The sequence below is a fragment of the Mirounga leonina genome, unplaced genomic scaffold (genome assembly GCF_011800145.1).
Source record: "Mirounga leonina isolate KUSES-001 unplaced genomic scaffold, KU_Mleo_1.0 Mir_91, whole genome shotgun sequence".
Classification (NCBI taxonomy): domain Eukaryota; kingdom Metazoa; phylum Chordata; class Mammalia; order Carnivora; family Phocidae; genus Mirounga; species Mirounga leonina.
In genome coordinates, this window is record NW_023270839.1 from 15,296,161 (window position 1) to 15,313,866 (window position 17,706).

Here is a 17,706-nt window from a genome sequence, read left to right on the forward strand (position 1 = left end):
AACCCTCAGTTTGTTTCCTGCAATTAAGAATTCCTCATATCAGTGAGGTCATATGATACATGTCTTTCTCTTTTTGACTTATTTCGCTCAACATAATACCCTCCAGTTCCATCCACGTCATTGCAAATGGCAAGATCTCATTCCTTTTGATGGCTGCATAATATTCCATTGTATATATATACCACTTCTTTATCCATTCATCTATCGATGGACATCTTGGCTCCTTCCACAGTTTGGCTATTGTGGACATTGCTGCTATAAACATCGGGGTGCACGTACCCTTTCGGATCCCTACTTTTGTATCTTTGGGGTAAATACCCAATAGTGCAATTGCTGGATCATATGGTAGCTCTATTTTCAACTTTTTGAGGAACCTCCATACGGTTTTCCAGAGTGGCTGCACCAGCTTGCATTCCCACCAACAGTGTAGGAGGGTTCCCCTTTCTCCGCATCCCAGCCAACATCTGTCGTTTCCTGACTTGTTAATTTTAGCCATTCTGACTGGTGTGAGGTGGTATCTCATTGAGGTTTTGATTTGGATTTCCCTGATGCCGAGCGATGTTGAGCACTTTTTCATGTGTCTGTTGGCCATTTGGATGTCTTCTTTGGAAAAATGTCTGTTCATGTCTTCTGCCCATTTCTTGATTGGATTCTTTGTTCTTTGGGTGTTGGTTTGATGAGTTCTTTATAGATTTTGGATACTAGCCCTTTATCTGATATGTCATTTGCAAATATCTTCTCCCATTCTGTCGGTTGTCTTTTGGTTTTGTTGACTGTTTCCTTTGCTGTGCAAAAGCTTTTTATCTTGATGAAGTCCCAATAGTTCATTTTTGCCCTTGCTTCCCTTGCCTTTGGCAATGTTTCTAGGAAGAAGTTGCTTCGGCTGAGGTCAAAGAGGTTACTGCCTGTGTTCTCCCCTAGGATTTTGATGGACTCCTGTCTCACATTGAGGTCTTTCAACCATTTGGAGTCTATTGGATAGCCACATGCAGAAGAATGAAACTGGACCATTTCCTTACACCACACACAAAAATAGAAGTTAAATCTTAAATCAGTTGGGAAGTATTTCCATTTATTAAATATTTTAGAATCTTAGGATCAAGAAAAAAAGACCTAAACTGCACATAGCCTCTAAGTAGACTCAGTCCACACTGTGGCCTGGAGGCCAGGATACCAAAACTTGGAGGTCCTTGCCCCATTAAAGGACACCTTCAAGTCTCCTGAGATCCATCCTGAACATTAAGTATGGCTTCATTGCTAAGCCAAGATTTTAGAATGGAGCTGCCCAATGGAACTTTCTGTGCTATCCAATATGTAGCCACTAGCCACGTATTGAGTCCTTAAAAGATGACTATTGTGACTGAGGAACTGATTTTTTTTATTGTCATTAAATTTAAACAGTTACATATAGTCACTGGCTATAATAGTGGACAGTACAGCTTTAGAATATAAAACTGTTTTTAAATAACTGTGATGTAGTATAAATATTTGTATGTACTTTATTCAGTCCCTATCTTGGTTCTTTTTCCCCTAGATCAAAAGTCCTGAGCATGAATTCTGTAAGAAAAGAGTCTAACAGCCAAAATAACAAGGTAAGCATTTCACTCCACCTTCAGCTTCTCTCAGTGTCATTGCCTTCAAGGGAGTTTCCAAAACACTATCAGCCACCAAACACATACCAATCTTTCCATGTCATTTTCCAAGAATAGTACCAGACATAATTCTAAAGCATTCCAACCCTAAACACATAAACAAAGAATATGCTATAGAACAATGGTTTTTCCTCTCTCGGCACCATGCAAATGATGTGTTCTCAAAGGAACTAGCTTAAGACCTCACAGAGTTCAGGATGGAAGCAAGAAGGAACATTAACTGAGGGTACGCTATATGGAGAGAAGGCCAATATAGGACACATATACCATTCCTCCCATCTCCCAGAATTACAATATTCTTTCCTGGTGATCCCAACATGGTCCCAAATCTCTCACTACACAGAGCACCAGGGCATCTATCACCATCTAATCAGGTTGGCCCATGAGTTAAAACATGAGAAGTCATTACTTCTTTACAATACAGCTTCAGTGTCTGTTCATATTTAACACCATGATGTCATTAGTATATATGTAGAAGTCTAAAGGACACAGAATTGGATGTAGAGCACCAGGCCTCTTGGCCTGCTTGGCGTCTTGTGGCAGCAAGTACATAGGGCAAAAAGATAAAACTTTTGTCAGACTTTAATTTTGTAATTTTTATTGGCTTTAGAGCCAAAATTGACATTCACCAGAAATTTTATCATTGAGATACATGGTCTTCATAATGTCAGAAAAAAATAAGTCATCTCTCCCTAAAAAGCAAATATCAACAATCAACCATTGTCCTTCGGGTCATCCAGATGTTTGGATACATATTAGGCCACGTTCACAGTGACCATGGTTCCCATTGGGAAGTCATGGGTCACTCTGGTCCCAACCTTGCATATTATACAAGTCATTCTGGTCCCAACCTTGCATATTATACAACAAACAAAAACAACAACAACAAAACTCTTGAAATTAATTGGACCCCACCTCTCCAGAACCAAGCTTGGCATGCTCCCTGATATATTCCACCATCTATCCCCCAATGACTCATCAAAGTATTCCTTCTAGCAGACTTGTCTTCATCAAGATTACCAAAGTCCCATAATGGTTCGATGATCTATGATGTTTGAGCAATCTTTACAGAGTCTGCCTGAGCAACTGACCAGTTGACATGCTGCTTAAATTCACTCAAGTTATAGAACCAAATTTGTAACCCAGAAAGTTTTTTTCTAATTCTAATTCTGTGAGTGTCATTTTCACAATTTTAAAATGTGACTGTAATTCCTCTTCATTTTTTATCTCACAAGGAAGCTAAAAGGAAAATGAAATAACTGAGAAAATATTTTGGAAGAGATGCCACAGAAATCCAGGATATATCCTCATCTTTACATTTTTTATAGCTCTTAAAACTTTTCTTAGAATATATTTGTGTGCTGGGCACCTGGGTGGCTCAGTTGGTTAAGCGACTGCCTTCGGCTCAGGTCATGATCCTGGAGCCCCTGGATCAAGTTCCGCATCGGGCTACCTGCTCAGCAGGGAGTCTGCTTCTCCCTCTCCCACTCCCCCCTCTTGTGCTCTTTCTCTCTCTCTCTCTCTCTCAAATAAATAAATAAAATCTTTAAAAAAATAAAATAAAATAAAATAAAATAAAATAAAAAGAATATATTTGTGTGCTTTTCATAACCTATAAACTTCTTTAAGGGTTACTGGTTAAGTAGGAGGTAAGAGCATAGTTGAAAGAGCCCTGAATGCATATTTGAAGGACCCAGGTTCCAAGCCTGGCTCTGCCACTTATTAGCTGTATGACATACCTTACCATTTTATGGCTTCAATTATTCCTATCAACATATAAAAAAGTGATACAAAATTATACACACACATACACACACATGCATGTATACATATGGTTGTCTTTAAAAATTCCATCTGTTTATGCACATAAGAAATTGTAAGATATTATCTAAATATAACATTAATGGCTCACTGAATATTATTTGACAGTGATGATAGCTTCCAAAAATTGCTTATTTATCCATGTCCTTTCTTCTCCCAGGATCATTCTCTCCAAAAGAAGGGAACACGGTTCTGCAAAAGGTAAGCAGACATCTTTGAGTAAACTTCCTGGAAAACTGGGAGTTCCACTTAGCCATCCTGGCAGATAACAAAGTCTGGACAAGGAGACCCTTGTATACATACACACACCCAGAGTGAAGTCAAAAAACTAGTGTCATCGATGACTATGTTTCTCAGTTCTAATGTATGACTTCCTTGTCCAAAGGCAATTCCTTTTTTTTAAGATTTTTATTTATTTATTTGACAGAGAGACACAGCGAGAGAGGGAACACAAGCAGGGGGAGTAGGAGAGGGAGAAGCAGGCTTCAGGCAGAGCAGGGAGCCCGATGTGGGGCTTGATCCCAGGACCCCGGGATCACGACCCAAGCCAAAGGCAGACGCGCAACGACTGAGCCACCCAGGTGCCCCCAAAGGCAATTCCTAATCTCAACTTTCCAATCTTAGAAGTGAAGAGCCTAGTACTAATCAGAAATAGGAATTTTATCACCTAAGAGAAATGTGGCAAACTGATACTTACTCCCTCTTCCCTTTAACAATTTGAATTAGCTTGATGGGTTCTTGTTCTCCAATAACATCAGTAGATTATGAATGGGAGGATCCTTTTGTGGTTCGTAAAATGATGAATAGGGTTTTCACACTATTGTGTCAGATGTGCCTCCCTCAAATACTGTTACAATGTCAACATGTTACATTAGAAATAGTACAGAACTTGTAAATGCACATATTCCCCTGCCTAATAGCAAATAAGACAGAAAATGATTGTGAAAGAGATCATACCCAACAGTACCCAGCCCAAAATAATTGCTCAAAAATACTTGTTAAACTGAATAAGAGCTCAAGATTCAAACAACCAAGTGGATATTAGTCCTGAGGGAATCGCTGTGATAGCAAAATAAAATTGGGATTCAATGAAGCCCCTGCATTTCCAAGAAAAGGTCAGATTATGTTCAATATAATTTGTTTAAGAAGGCATAGAGAAACATATATTCAAAGTGGTATGAAATATGATTTAGAAAGAGTTCCATCAAAATGGTTAACATAAAATTATTGGTGCTTAAATGTCACCTCCAATTGTCTGGAAAACTTGCTTATGGGGGATACCCTTTCATACCAGATAAGTGAAGTGTTACATATTTGGATATCCCAAAACACAATGTTCCCAGAACAGCTAGCAGAATTTCCCTAGAATTCCCAGGCTTCTTTAGCATATAATTTGACACCAGTGCCTCACATGGAACTGCCCATGTGGGTTCCCAGGATAAGAACTGTCTGCCTTGAAAGAGAGTTAGTATCCTGAAGAGAACCTGACAGCATCCTAAAAGTCTAGCTCATCATATCAAACTACAAAGATCTCTCCTCTTGCTCTGCTCCAATATCCTATGGGGCACTGGTATATTGGGCACTGACTCAAGAGATAAGAAAGCTGGATTATTCCTAAGATTTTCTCTGGGAATGTCATCCCAGAAATGTCATCCCAGAAATGTCATCCCAGAACTTTCTCATGAATACTGTATTTAGCTTTAAGGAGAATACTAGGAAGAGGTCTGTAAAGGGTTTCTGGTTCTAATTCTGACCAAGATGCTGTATATAACAGATCCTGCCTCCTGTCACCAAGATCAATTCTAGAGAAAAACTTAAGGGAACTGGTGGGGAAGGGGCTGTTTTTCACTGGTAGGTGGAGGTAGGTAGTGAATTTGTTCTACAGCAGACGGCAGCCTAGCACAGCTGGATAAGGGTAATACAGGAAAGGAAAAAGTGGAGATTTGCTTGTGCAAATCACAGTAAAACCACAAGGCCAAAATAATTCATCAGTTAAAAAAGAAATCAGGACCACCATAGGGGAATTTATAGAAATTAGGAAACATTAAAAATAACAAGAATTAAAGAAGAGAAATACCATGATCATGGATAGAAAGCCATAATATCATAAATATATCAATTCTCTTCAAATGATTCACTTCAGTTCCAACCAAACTGCCCAAAAGGTTTTCATTACATTTAATACAATTATTCTAAAATATACTATATATAGAAGAATAGAGTCAAAAATAACCTGGGCAATTTTAAAGAAGAGCAAGGAGTGGGGAATATGCCCTTCCAGATATCAGGACTTTCTATGAAGTTGCAGTAATTACAATAGTGTGATACTGTCACAGCAACAAGAAAATCAACCAATGAATTAGAAACAGTGCATATATAGAACTTCGATATGTGACATGTGACAGTGATTGTATATCAGAAAGAAAAGGAAAAACTGTTCAATAAAAATGGTAGGGGGTAAAAAAAACAGTTATCCAGGTGAGAAAAAAAAATGAGATTGGATCACTACTATGCAGCATATTTAAAAAGCGAGGCCAGATGTGTTAAGGACTAAATGTCCAAAAAAAAAAAAAATCTTGAAAATTTGGCATCAGTTATCTCCTGCCAAATAAAAAATGGTCCCAAAACTTAGTGGCTTCAAGCAACAAACATTTATCTCACGGTTTCTGTGGATTAGGAATCTGTGAGCCACTCAGCTGGGTAGTTCTAGTTCATGGTCTGTTATCAGGTTGCAGTTAAGATGTTGGCCAAAGTTAGAGTCAGTGGAAGGCTTGGCTAGGCTGGAGGATCTATTTCCACGGTAGCTTACTCATACATCTGGCAAATTCTGCAGTTTGTTGGCAGGAGGTTTCAGCTCCTCCTCACATGGAGCTCGCCACAGGGCTGCTTGTGTATCCTCACAGCATGACAGCTGGCTTCCTCCTGAGAGTAAGGAGCAAACTGCAATGCCTTTAGTATGTAATCCAGGAAGCCACACACTGTCACTTCCATGATTCTCTATTCTTTAGAACCAAGTCATTAAGTCCTGGCCACACTCTAAGGGAGAAGAGTCTCTTGAAGTGCGTGATACCAAAGAATGTGTGGACATATTTTAAACTACCATAAACTGTTAGTAGAAAACAGTAGCAACTTTTAGGCCTTGGTGTAGGGAACAGTTCTTTAAATAAGACACAAGAAGCATTGATTCTAATTAAAGATTGATAAACTAGACTATTAAAATTAATAACTTTTGTTTTTTAACACCTTAGAGTGAATGAAAGTTATAAAGTAGAGAGAAGATATTCATAGTACACACACTGGAAAAGGATTGATATCAAGAACATATAAAGAACTTCTACAAATCAATAAGACTACCCTAAACAACCTAATAGATAAATGGGCAAGAGAAAACACATAAAATCTGTGAACAGAACAGATGTTCAGCATCATTGTTCACCAGGGAAATGCAAATTAAGACCATTACTTTACACCCATTTGGCAAAATTTTTAAAATCTGATGCTATCAAGTGTTGGAAAAAATATGGACTCACAGAAACACATACCCTGCTGATGGTTAGAAATTGTTGTAAATGCTTCGGAAAACAAGTTGGAAACAAAAATAAAACAAAAGATAAAAGAACAAGATAATTTCAGATAGTGATAAATGCAAAAAAAAAAATAAAACATGGTAATGAAAGAGAGAGTAACAGGCAAGCCAGCATATGGGAAGGAGCTGCCTTTACAAGGCATTGTCGGTAATAGAGACAACAATTAGTGGGAGACATTTCAATATCAAGAAGGAGCAAGACATGCATTTAGGTATGAGTTTTATTTTGTTCCTGGTTTTCTAACCTCTGGTTAACAGTTTCTTGACCTTTTCTTTTCAGGATTTTTCAATATGTCTTTTTCACCACCCTATTTTTCATCAGACTGCTGGGCTACTTGTTTTTCTATATAAGTTTTATAAATCCAGATCTCCTTATCAACATACTGCCCAAGATATTGAGCAGGGACATCCTGTGGAAGCTAAGATGCTTCCTCTTTCCATCTCTCACACTTGAGACAGAGGACATGTTACCCCACTGATCCCCAAGAAATATCCTTGAGCAAAAAAAGGCAAGTGGTGTCTGAGTCTGTAGACTAAGAAACGGCGGAATTTGCAGAGGGAAAAGGTTTTCTTCTGTTTTTTCCTCAAGGTCTGTCTACTTGATTACCTTCTCTTTCCATGTTGTCTTTCCAAGACTGACCTTGCCCAGGAAAAAGCTCTGTAAATAGATTTCTATGACTACAGGATAAGCTAAATAGTCCCAGATAGTAAACAAACTAGACCATTTTTAGAATAATGTCATAGACACTAAGCAAAGTTAGAGTTGACCAATTCTTCCAGAAAATCTTTAAAATCTGAAAGACTGGATCCCTGTTACAATGCAGAAGATTGCTCACTACTTATATTAGAATTATTTAGTTACAAATGACCTTAACTTAAACTAATTTATAAATTCATAGCAAAAAGAAAAAAAAGGCAGGGGGGTGGAATATTGCTTTGTGCAACTAAAAGTCTGGGATTCCCAGCATGGCTGGATCCAGAAATCTAAAAGCAAGATTAATGGGGTTTCACCACTCTCTTTGAATTGGCATTTTCCTTTCAGTGGCAAGATACTGCCAAAAGCTTAAGTCCCACAGTACAAGATTAGCAGCCTTGGCTAAATGAAACAGTCTTTTCAACAGTTCCGGCAGGAAACTTCAGAGAAACTGCCTTAGTTGAGGCCAAGTGTCTACCCCTGCCCAACACTCAGTGCAGCCAAAGGAATGGGAGTACTCTGATTGGTCAAGCATGAATCCATGAATCATATTTCCAACCTCTTGTGGAGGTTGATAAGAAGAAAAGAGATAAGGGAGTTAACCCCACCTAAACTACATGGAATAAGTTTCCCTAAGAAGAAGGGGCTCAGTTCGCAAAGAAAGGAAAAGAGATACTGGGCAGGCAAAAGCAGATGTCCACTTAATCACTAGTTTTAGCCTTACACATAAATATCCAATCTTTTCCATCTTTCTTTTTTTTTTTTTTTTTTAAGATTTACTTATTTGAGAAAGAAAGAAAGAGCATGTGCACACGCACAAGCAGGGGAGGGGCAGAGGGAGAGGAGAGAGAGAATCTGGAGGAGACTCTACACTGACCACAGAGCCCGACACAGGGCTCAATCTCATGACCCTGAGATCATGACTTGAACCAAAACCAAGAATCCGATGCCTAACTGACTACCCAGGCACCCCAACATCCAACTTTTTCAATTAAATAAACTCTTAAAGTTATAGTTCACTTTATAGGTCTTCCTGCCAGTAAAAATTTTAACCTTTCAAGATCATAGATTAGATACGGAAAAACTACTGCAAAAAACTCAGTAAAAGAACCATGTAAAGAATCAGATTTGGGGGCGCCTGGGTGGCTCAGTCGTTAAGCGTCTGCCTTCGGCTCGGGTCATGGTCCTGGGGTCCTGGGATCGAACCCCGCATCAGGCTCCCTGCTCGGGGAGCTTCTCCCTCTCCCACTCCCCCTGCTTGTGTTCCCTCTCTCGCTGTGTCTCTCTCTGTCAAATAAATAAAATCTTAAAAAAAAAATCAGATTTGTAGGGCTAAAGCAAGGATTCTAAACTAAATAGCATATGATTAATATAAACTGCTTCACAAACTTGGGGTAACCTACAGATGGTCAAACCTCTTATTTTTCCACTTAATTACTAAAGCATCCACATGCCTTATTAACAAGATATATTCAAACTCCCTCTTGAAGCTTCCTGACCCTCCTAAATTATCCTTAGCCTTGACAGCTCTGAAATCCAAGAGCAGCAAGGGCTCATTCTGGCTTCCACACCAGCAGGGAACAAACGTAAAGACCCCTTAGGTCATTACCTCTTGAGGCCACACAATGGCACTCCTGAAAACTAGTCCTGCACAGGTTGAACAAGTAATTTATCATCCAAACTGAGACATGTGATAATAGAAAAGGAAACTATTAATAATTATGCCAGGACAAGAGAAATCAAACAGGACCACCTCAACAGACCAGGACATATGATTGCCTTATGTGCAGTCTAAGGCCCGGCACAGCGTATTTTGCTGAGGGAAGTAGGTCCCATTCTTCAGTGTTAAGTTCAATCAAGGGTGCCCTATGCTTAAGGTCTCAGTGCCAGAGTTCAAGGTACACCTCTCCTTCCATTCCTATACTGAGCCCTCTGTCCCAGGGTCAGTTTCTAAAGGCTCAAGATTGAGTACAGTTTTTGCCAGCCTCACCCTTGCCTCCCCAGGAAGTCCTTTGGTCTGGGAAGTCTGCCTACTCTCAGGACACCCACACTCTGGAGGTCAGGGAGCTGTTCTGAAGACTCAACCCTCAGAATACAAGGGCCCAATGAAACCCTCTAGGGGAGGCTCCAAGGAGCACATCTTCCCTTCCAGGCACTTTTTAGACTTTTATGGAACTTCTGTCCCTAGAGAAGAGAAGCATTCATTTACTGAAAGTCAGTGTTCAACCTGCCATTCTTTTCTATGGTCAAACCTGTGTTTTCTAACTTGGTATCAACTGGTCTGTTTGGGCAACATCTCTATTCATCTACATTCCAAAATAATTATTCCTCAAAATGATGAGTTCACATTGCTCAAGATTTGAGAGCAGAGGGAAAGTAAGAGAAAAGGAAGAAAAAGAAGTTAAATCCCTAGTACTGTGTAGTGTTGGGGATATAAAGATAAAGACAACATAGCGTTTATCTTTGGGAAGGTGAAAAGAAGAAACAGATCACATGCGTATACACAATAGAAAAAAAAAAAAAAAAGAGGAGGTAATTCCCCATGCCTATGTCCAATAGAAGGTGACATCAGACCCAAGGATTATGCTAGCCTGAGAGGAAGAATGACACTAAATAAGCTGACCATGTGTCAGCAAAGTCATTCTCTACTGAAAGACTAAAAGCATCTTCTACCCTAGATAGGTATTTTAAATAGAAGTAACCAAACAGAAATACCATAAAATTGAGCAACTCTCTTTCTTGACAAATTACCTATAATGGGTAAATTATTTCTTAATCCCAGGCTTCAGAAAAAAACAAACCCTTTTCTCTTGGCAATTATTAAAGTAAAATACAAAACACCTGTAATCTGACAGTACAAATAACTCTGAGTTATTTACCCACCACCCTAAATGAAAATACCTTCCACCATGTCAATAAAGATCTACATTGCATGCACCACTTATTCCTACACTGAATGGCACTGGAATTCTGGGATCCAGTGGAATCTAGCAGTTTATTCACACTGGTTGGCTGATACCACATTAAACTGGATTTCATTCTTGGCAGACGGGAAAGATAAGGTGGGCCAGCTCCCATTTACTAGTGTCTTACCCCATGATAAAGCAAGAAATCCACACCTTCTAAACTCATGAATTTGAAACTCAGAATCATGAAAAAACAGTACTCTCCCACATTGTGGTTTCAGAGTCATTTATCTTAAGAAAAATTTTTTTAACTTTTTTTATGCATATTTCATTGTTCACTGTATTTTCTTTGCTGTAGCCAAGTGGAATGATGCTGAAAAAACAGCTCAAAAGTTATTGTAGAGGACATGAATCCCTAATGCCAGCTTGAAATCCACAGAATTTCCCTGTTTGTTAAGTAAAGGTAAATGTTGACTGTGTTGTTTGGGGTTGTACCCAGAAGATAGTAGCTGAGAGCATTCAGAGCACGAGTATCTGCTCAGAGGGTAAAGAGAACCAGCCAAAAAAAAATTGTTCCCAGAAGGTAGAGAAATTCAACAAAACAGTTTTCATCATGTAATATCATTGCTGTAGGAGATTCTGTGGTATTTTAGACGATTTTATTAAAAAGAAGGAGGAGGGAAGAGAGAGGAAGAAAAGGGAAGGAGGAAGAAAAAAGAAAGGAAGAAAGAAAAATATAATTATCCCCTACTGGTATAAACTTTTGACCATGAACTGCTGGTTTATATGCTATATGCCTTTATTTCATCACAGCTATCACCTATGCTTTCTTAAAGTGGTATCGACTTCCTTATAATACTGGGAAGTAGAGTTGTTTCAAAGGCAAGGTTCAATGGTTAAAATCACTGTTTTAAAAGTTCTTTCTATTAAAGAGTAAAACTAATAGAAACTGTTCTGTGTTCGCAGTGAAAATGGGAAGGGGGCATTCATATGTAATGTGGGATCAGAGCCTGCCTAGAAACAAGTACAGGGGAGGAAAGCTGCTATTGCTTCTCCTGCTGAATATTTGCAGCTGAGACTAGCTGTGTCAGCGTCCTAATCGTTGCAGAAAACAGAGCAGCTTGCTTTGGCTCTGGAGTGGTGCTCTTCCCTCAGGACTTCATTGTGGCTGCACGGTTCCCTCAGGAACAGCAGAGGGCACTGTTCCACGGTATGCAGGCACTCAGAAGCCATTTCTTTGCATAGGAACAGTATATCCCTACTGGATGAGACCAGACAGTGGAAGGTCCAGGATAAATGGCCAATCTGTCCCATTTTTCACAGGTTCATAGGCCAAAGCCATGTTTGAACATCAAGAGCAGAGACGATATAATACCCTATCCCAAGGACTGAATCACTACCTACAATTATAATCTGCCTAAAATCTTCAGAATGTGTGTCTTGAGTGAAAGGATTTCCTTACAAGTCTCTGCCTACCATGAAGCAGGATTCCACACTTTGATAAATCCCTAAAATAGATCTCACTCCACAGTGCTACTTCTAGGAGTGTTAAAAAATAAATAAATTTAAGATTCATGGATGGGTGAAATACATAAAGGGCATTAAGAGCACACTTGTGATGAGCACTGAGTAAGTCATAGAATTGGTGAATCAGTATATTGTACATCTGAAACCATCATAACACTGTGTGTTAGTTACACTTCAATTAAAAAAAAAAGATTAGTGGAGACAGAGGTAAAGGATGCATGTTGCTCATCACTCTTCAGAAACTGAATCAAATTCCCCTTTGGTCATGCTTATTTTTCATTTTCAAAATCTTCCCCCCTCCCAACTCTTCAAACAATCTGCCTTCGTCTTCCTTCACACAACTTTAAAAAAAAAAAAAAAAAATGCTGCTCAGAGCCATTCGGCTCTCCCTCCCAGATTATATTTACCACTCAGCAAAACCAAAGTTTGGGAGTTAATCTGTACAGTAACCTGAGTACATTCTACCACATACACTAAAATGTATCAGCAAACCCAGTAATAGTCTGCCAAGACACTCACCCGGCCCCTTTGTAACAGATATGATGTTAATGATCATAATTCCATTTACTAGGGCGCCTGGGTGGCTCAGCCGGTTAAGTGGCCAACTTTTGATTTAGGTTTAGGTCATGATCTCAAGGTCGTGAGATCAAACCCTGTGCTGGGCTCCATGCTCAGTGTGGAGTCTGCTTGAGATTCTCTCTCTCTCTTCCTCTGCCCCTCTCCCCACTTGCGCACTCTCTTTCTCTCTCTAAATTAGTAAATAAAATCTTTAAAAATAAATTAATTAAATTCCATTTACTGAGGGCATATTATATGTCAGGCACTTAACTATGTTTCCCTTGCACTATTGTATTAAACATGATTTTCCAAGGTAGATATTATACCAGGTATACAAATAAGGAAGCCAGTACTGAGAGCAAACAACTGAAGTTCTGAGTTGAAAAAATCAGAATCTGTGCTTGTGTCTGGTTCAAAGCTTAACCTATAAAACTTCTATTGTTTCTGCAGCAGACACTGACCCAGACAGCTGGCCAAGGGTGGGGCATGGTCCAGAGCGGTAGGATGTCCATCCACCTGTCAAGGGGAAATCCCAACCATGGTTACAATTATAGAAGAATTAGACACCAGGGAGACTCTCAGCCAACTCATAGATTCCTAGAATTGGCAGGGAATTTAGAGACTGCTCTTTCAGACCCAGTGGGGTACTTTCCCTCAAATCACACAACTAGTTAATGACAGAACCAGGATAAGAACCTAGTCTCTTGAGTCTTCCTTCAGTGGCCCTTCTAGTAAACTAGCATTTCCCAACTCTTCACAGTGAGGCACTAACATAATGGAGATTTTTGCAATAGAATTGTTATTTAAAAACAAAATCAACTGTATCCTCCTGTTTTCTAAGGTAAAGTCGTAATTCTTAACTCTGGGGAAATAATCCTCCATATTTCTCTCCCTGCTCCTATAAAACCTAATAGGGAAGTGGAGAAAAGAAAGGGTAACACTTGAAATATATGAACCTTTTTTTAGCAGAGCACCTTAATAAATCTTGAGTTATGCAAAGTGTGAATTGTGGGGGAGTGATAAGTGCTAGAGCTGAAATGCTCTTTATAATAATAAAATACAAGGAATTTTTGTCACACCTGGAAGAAGGAGAGAAAGCTGAATAACATGAAGATACCCTGAACTCCAAGTTCATGAAAATGGACATGAAACTTGCAGAAGACCAGAAAAGCTAATATTCAATTTTAGATGATCTCCTAAGTGGTGCTGCAGTGTATGGTCCCACATGCTTACTTCAGTCACCATTAAAATCTACCACACATAGTTGTAGATATTTGCCTCCACAACTTGCCTTTTGCTGACTCTTACAAGTGATTTTGGGAGAAAAGCAATTATGTTTGACTCAAGTTTGAGTCGATGCTAGATCAGAGCTATAGAAACAGCCATAAAGGGGTGCCTGGGTGGCTCAGTCGGTTAAGCATCTGCCTTTGGCTTGGGTCAAGATCTCCAGATCCTGGGATTGAGCCCCGCATTGGGCACTCTGCTCAGTAGGGAGTCTGCTTCTCCCTCTTCCTCTGCGTGTACTCTCTCTCTAATAAAAAAAAATCTTTATTAAAAAAAAAAAGAAACAACCATAAGTTATAGAACGGAAAAGTAACAGAAAAGATTTGCAGAGGGAGGAGCAAGATGACGGAGGAGTAGGAAACCTAAATTTCGACCAGTGCCAGGAACTCAGCTAGATAGCTATCAAACCATTCTGAACACCTACGAACTCAACAGGAGATCGAAGAAAAGAATAGCAGCAACTCTCTGAACAGAAAAGCGACCACTTTCTGGAAGATAGGATGTGCGGAGAAGTGAATCCGAGGCGATATTCGGGAAGATAGACGGCGGGGGAAGGGGCCTCCGTCGGCCGCTTCTGGCAAGTGATAGAGCAGCAGAGACAAAATCAGAACTTTGAAAAGGCTGCTCCGCTGAGGGACATCGCTCCAGTGGCTAAGTGGGGGGTGGAACCCTCGTTGGGACAATGTGCTCTCAGGACCCTCGGGGTCACAGAAAGACCGGGGGTGCCTGAGTGCAGCAGAGCTCCCAGGTATCGGAGTGGGGAAGCCAGCTGCAGAGACGGAGCTGAGGAGTGGGCTCTCAGTTCGGGGTTGCTATAAACTGTGATCCATGGCACAGTCGGGCCACACTGCTCCTCCAGCAGGGACCCAACAAGCGGCAGATCCGGGCAGACTCCCCTTCCTCCCCAGGGAGAAGCGGCGCGGGAGTGCACCGCAGGGATCTGCTGGCTTTGGAGACTCCACACGGGGTCGGGTGCCAGAGATAGAAATGCTCGGTCACAGGCTGGGTGAGCATGGAGTGCGGCCAGAGACCGGGGATACGGGAGTGATTGACTACTTTCTCTGGGGGCTCCCTGAGGAGTGGGGCCCCGAGTTCTCGGCTCCTCCAGGGCAGAGATTGGGAGGCCGCCATTTCCACTCTCATCCCACAAAGCTATATGGAAAGCTTGCAGGGAACAAAAGCTCCCGAGAGCAAACCTGAGCAGATTACTTAGCCTGGCCCTGAGCAAGGGCGGGGCAATTCTGCCTCCGGCAAAGACATGTGAGAACCATGGCAATAGGACCCTCCCCCAGAAGATCAGCAAGAACATCCAGCTAAGACCAAGTTTACGATACATGAGAACGGCAAAGGGGGATAAAGCACATAGAATTCATGGCTTTTTTCCCATGATACTTCAGTCTTTAAAAGTTAATTTTTTTAATTTTCTTTTTTTCTTTTTCTATTTTTTTTCAATTTTTTTCCCTTTTTCAACCAACATCCTATCAATCCCTTTTTTAAAATATCTTTTTTATTTTTCATTTTTAGAGTCATATTCTATCCCTTCACTGTAGTTAACCCTATTTTTGATATATATATAAGTTGTTTTCTCTTTAAAATTTTGGGATACAGTTTCTTCTAACAGACCAAAATATACCCTAAATCTCTAGTGTATGGCTTTGTTCTAGTCTCCTGTCTGATCACATTCTCTCCCTTTTTTTTTTTAATTTCCCTTTTTTCTTTTTTCAACCAACTTCTTATCTTTTTTTAATTTTTTATTGTTATGTTAAGTTTTTATTGTTATGTCACCATACATTACATCATTAGTTTTTGACGTAGTGTTCCATGATTCATTGTTTGTGCATAACAACCAGTGCTCCATGCAGAACGTGCCCTCTTAAATGCCCATTACCAGGCTAACCAACTTCTTCTCTTACCAATTCCTTTTATAAAATCTTTTATGATTTTCATCTTTACAATCATATTCCGTCCCTTCATTGTATTTACCCTTACTTTTGTACACATATAAGTTATCCTTTCTTTAAAATTTTGGGAGGCAGTTTCTTCTAACAGACCAAAATACGCCCAAAATCTAGTGTGTGGCACTGATTTATTCATCAGCCAGATCATATTTGATCATATTCATTTTTTCTTTTTTTCTTTTTTCTTTCTTTCCCTTTCTTTTCCCCTGGTTTCAGGTCTCTTCTGATTTGTTTAGTGTATATTTTTATGGGGTTATTGTTACCCTGTTAGCATTTTGTTCTCTCATTCATCTGTTCTCCTCTGGACAAAATGACAAGACAGAGAAACTCACCTCAAAAAAAAGAACAAGAGGCAGTACCGACTGCCAGGGACCTAATCAATACGGACATTGGTAAGATGTCAGAACTAGAGTTCAGAATGACGATTATAAAGATACTAGCTGGGCTTGAAAAAAGCATGGAAGTTATTAGAGAAACACTTTCTGGAGAAATAAAAGAACTAAAATCTAACCAAGTCGAAATCAAAAAGGTTATTAATGAAGTGCAATCAAAAATGGAGGCTCTGTTAGCATAAATGAGGCAGAAGAGTGTATTGGTGATATAGAAGACCAAATGATGGAAAATAAAGAAGCTGAGAAAAAGAGAGATAAACTACTACTGGATCACGAGGGCAGAATTCGAGAGATAACTGATACCATAAGACAAAACAATATTAGAGTGGGATCCCAGAAGAAGAAAGAGAGGGTCAGTATAGCAGAGAACTTCCCTAATTTGGGGAAGGAAACAGGCATCAAAATCCAGGAGGCACAGAGAACCCCACTAAAAATCAGTAAGAATAGGTCAACACCCCAACATCTAATAGTAAAACAAGTCTCAGAGACAAAGAGAAAATCCTGAAAGCAGCTCGGGAGAAGAGATATGTAACCTACAAGGGTAGAAACATTAGATTGGCAACAGACCTATCCACAGAGACCTGGCAGGCCAGAAAGGACTGGCATGATACATTTAGAGCACTGAACGAGAAAAATATGCAGCCAAAAATACTATATCCAGCTAGGCTGTCATTGAAAATAGAAGGAGAGATAAAAAGCTTCCAGGACAAACAAAAACTAAGAGAATTTGCAAACATGAAACCAGCCCTACAAGAAATATTGAAAGGGGTCCTCTAAGCAAAGAGAGAGCCTAAAAGTAACATACACCAAAAAGGAACAGAGACAATATACAGTAACAGTCACTTTACAGGCAATACAATGGCACTAAATTCATATCTTTCAATAGTTTCCCTGAATGTAAATGGGCTAAACTCCCCAATCAAAAGACACAGGCTACCAGATTGGATAAAAAAACAAGACCAAACGATATGCTGTCTGCAAGAGACTCATTTTAGACTCAAAGACACCTCCAGATTGAAAGTGAGGGGGTGGAAAACCATTTACCATGCTAATGGACACCAAAAGAAAGCTGGGGTGGCAATCCATATATCAGACAAATTAGATTTTAAACAAAAGACTATAATAGATGAGAAAGGACATTATATCATACTTAAAGGGTCTATCCAACAAGAAGATCTAACAAATGTAAATATCTATACCCCTAACATGGGAGCAGCCAATTATATAAGCCAGTTAATAACAAAATCAAAGAAACACATCAACAGCAATACAATAATAATAGGGGATTTTAACACCCCCCTCACTGAAATGGACAGATCATCTAAGCA

At 39.7% G+C, this 17,706-nt stretch overlaps 1 protein-coding gene and 1 non-coding gene across 2 annotated transcripts in view; both read left to right on the forward strand.

Annotated features, from left to right (window-relative positions):
* The window catches only part of TMCO5A (transmembrane and coiled-coil domains 5A), a 16,243-nt gene extending 8,705 nt beyond the window's left edge, over positions 1–7,538 (forward strand). The window contains exons 9-11 of the mRNA XM_034994596.1: positions 1,535–1,592; positions 5,248–5,324; positions 7,340–7,538. Of these exons, the coding sequence (XP_034850487.1) occupies positions 1,535–1,592; positions 5,248–5,324; positions 7,340–7,538 (334 nt within the window). The remainder of the gene's footprint in view (positions 1–1,534; positions 1,593–5,247; positions 5,325–7,339) is intronic.
* On the forward strand, positions 4,250–4,351 carry LOC118003791. Its single transcript, XR_004677424.1, has one exon. It is a non-coding gene; the product is annotated as a small nucleolar RNA U13 (small nucleolar RNA).
* Positions 7,539–17,706: the final 10,168 nt, after the last annotated feature.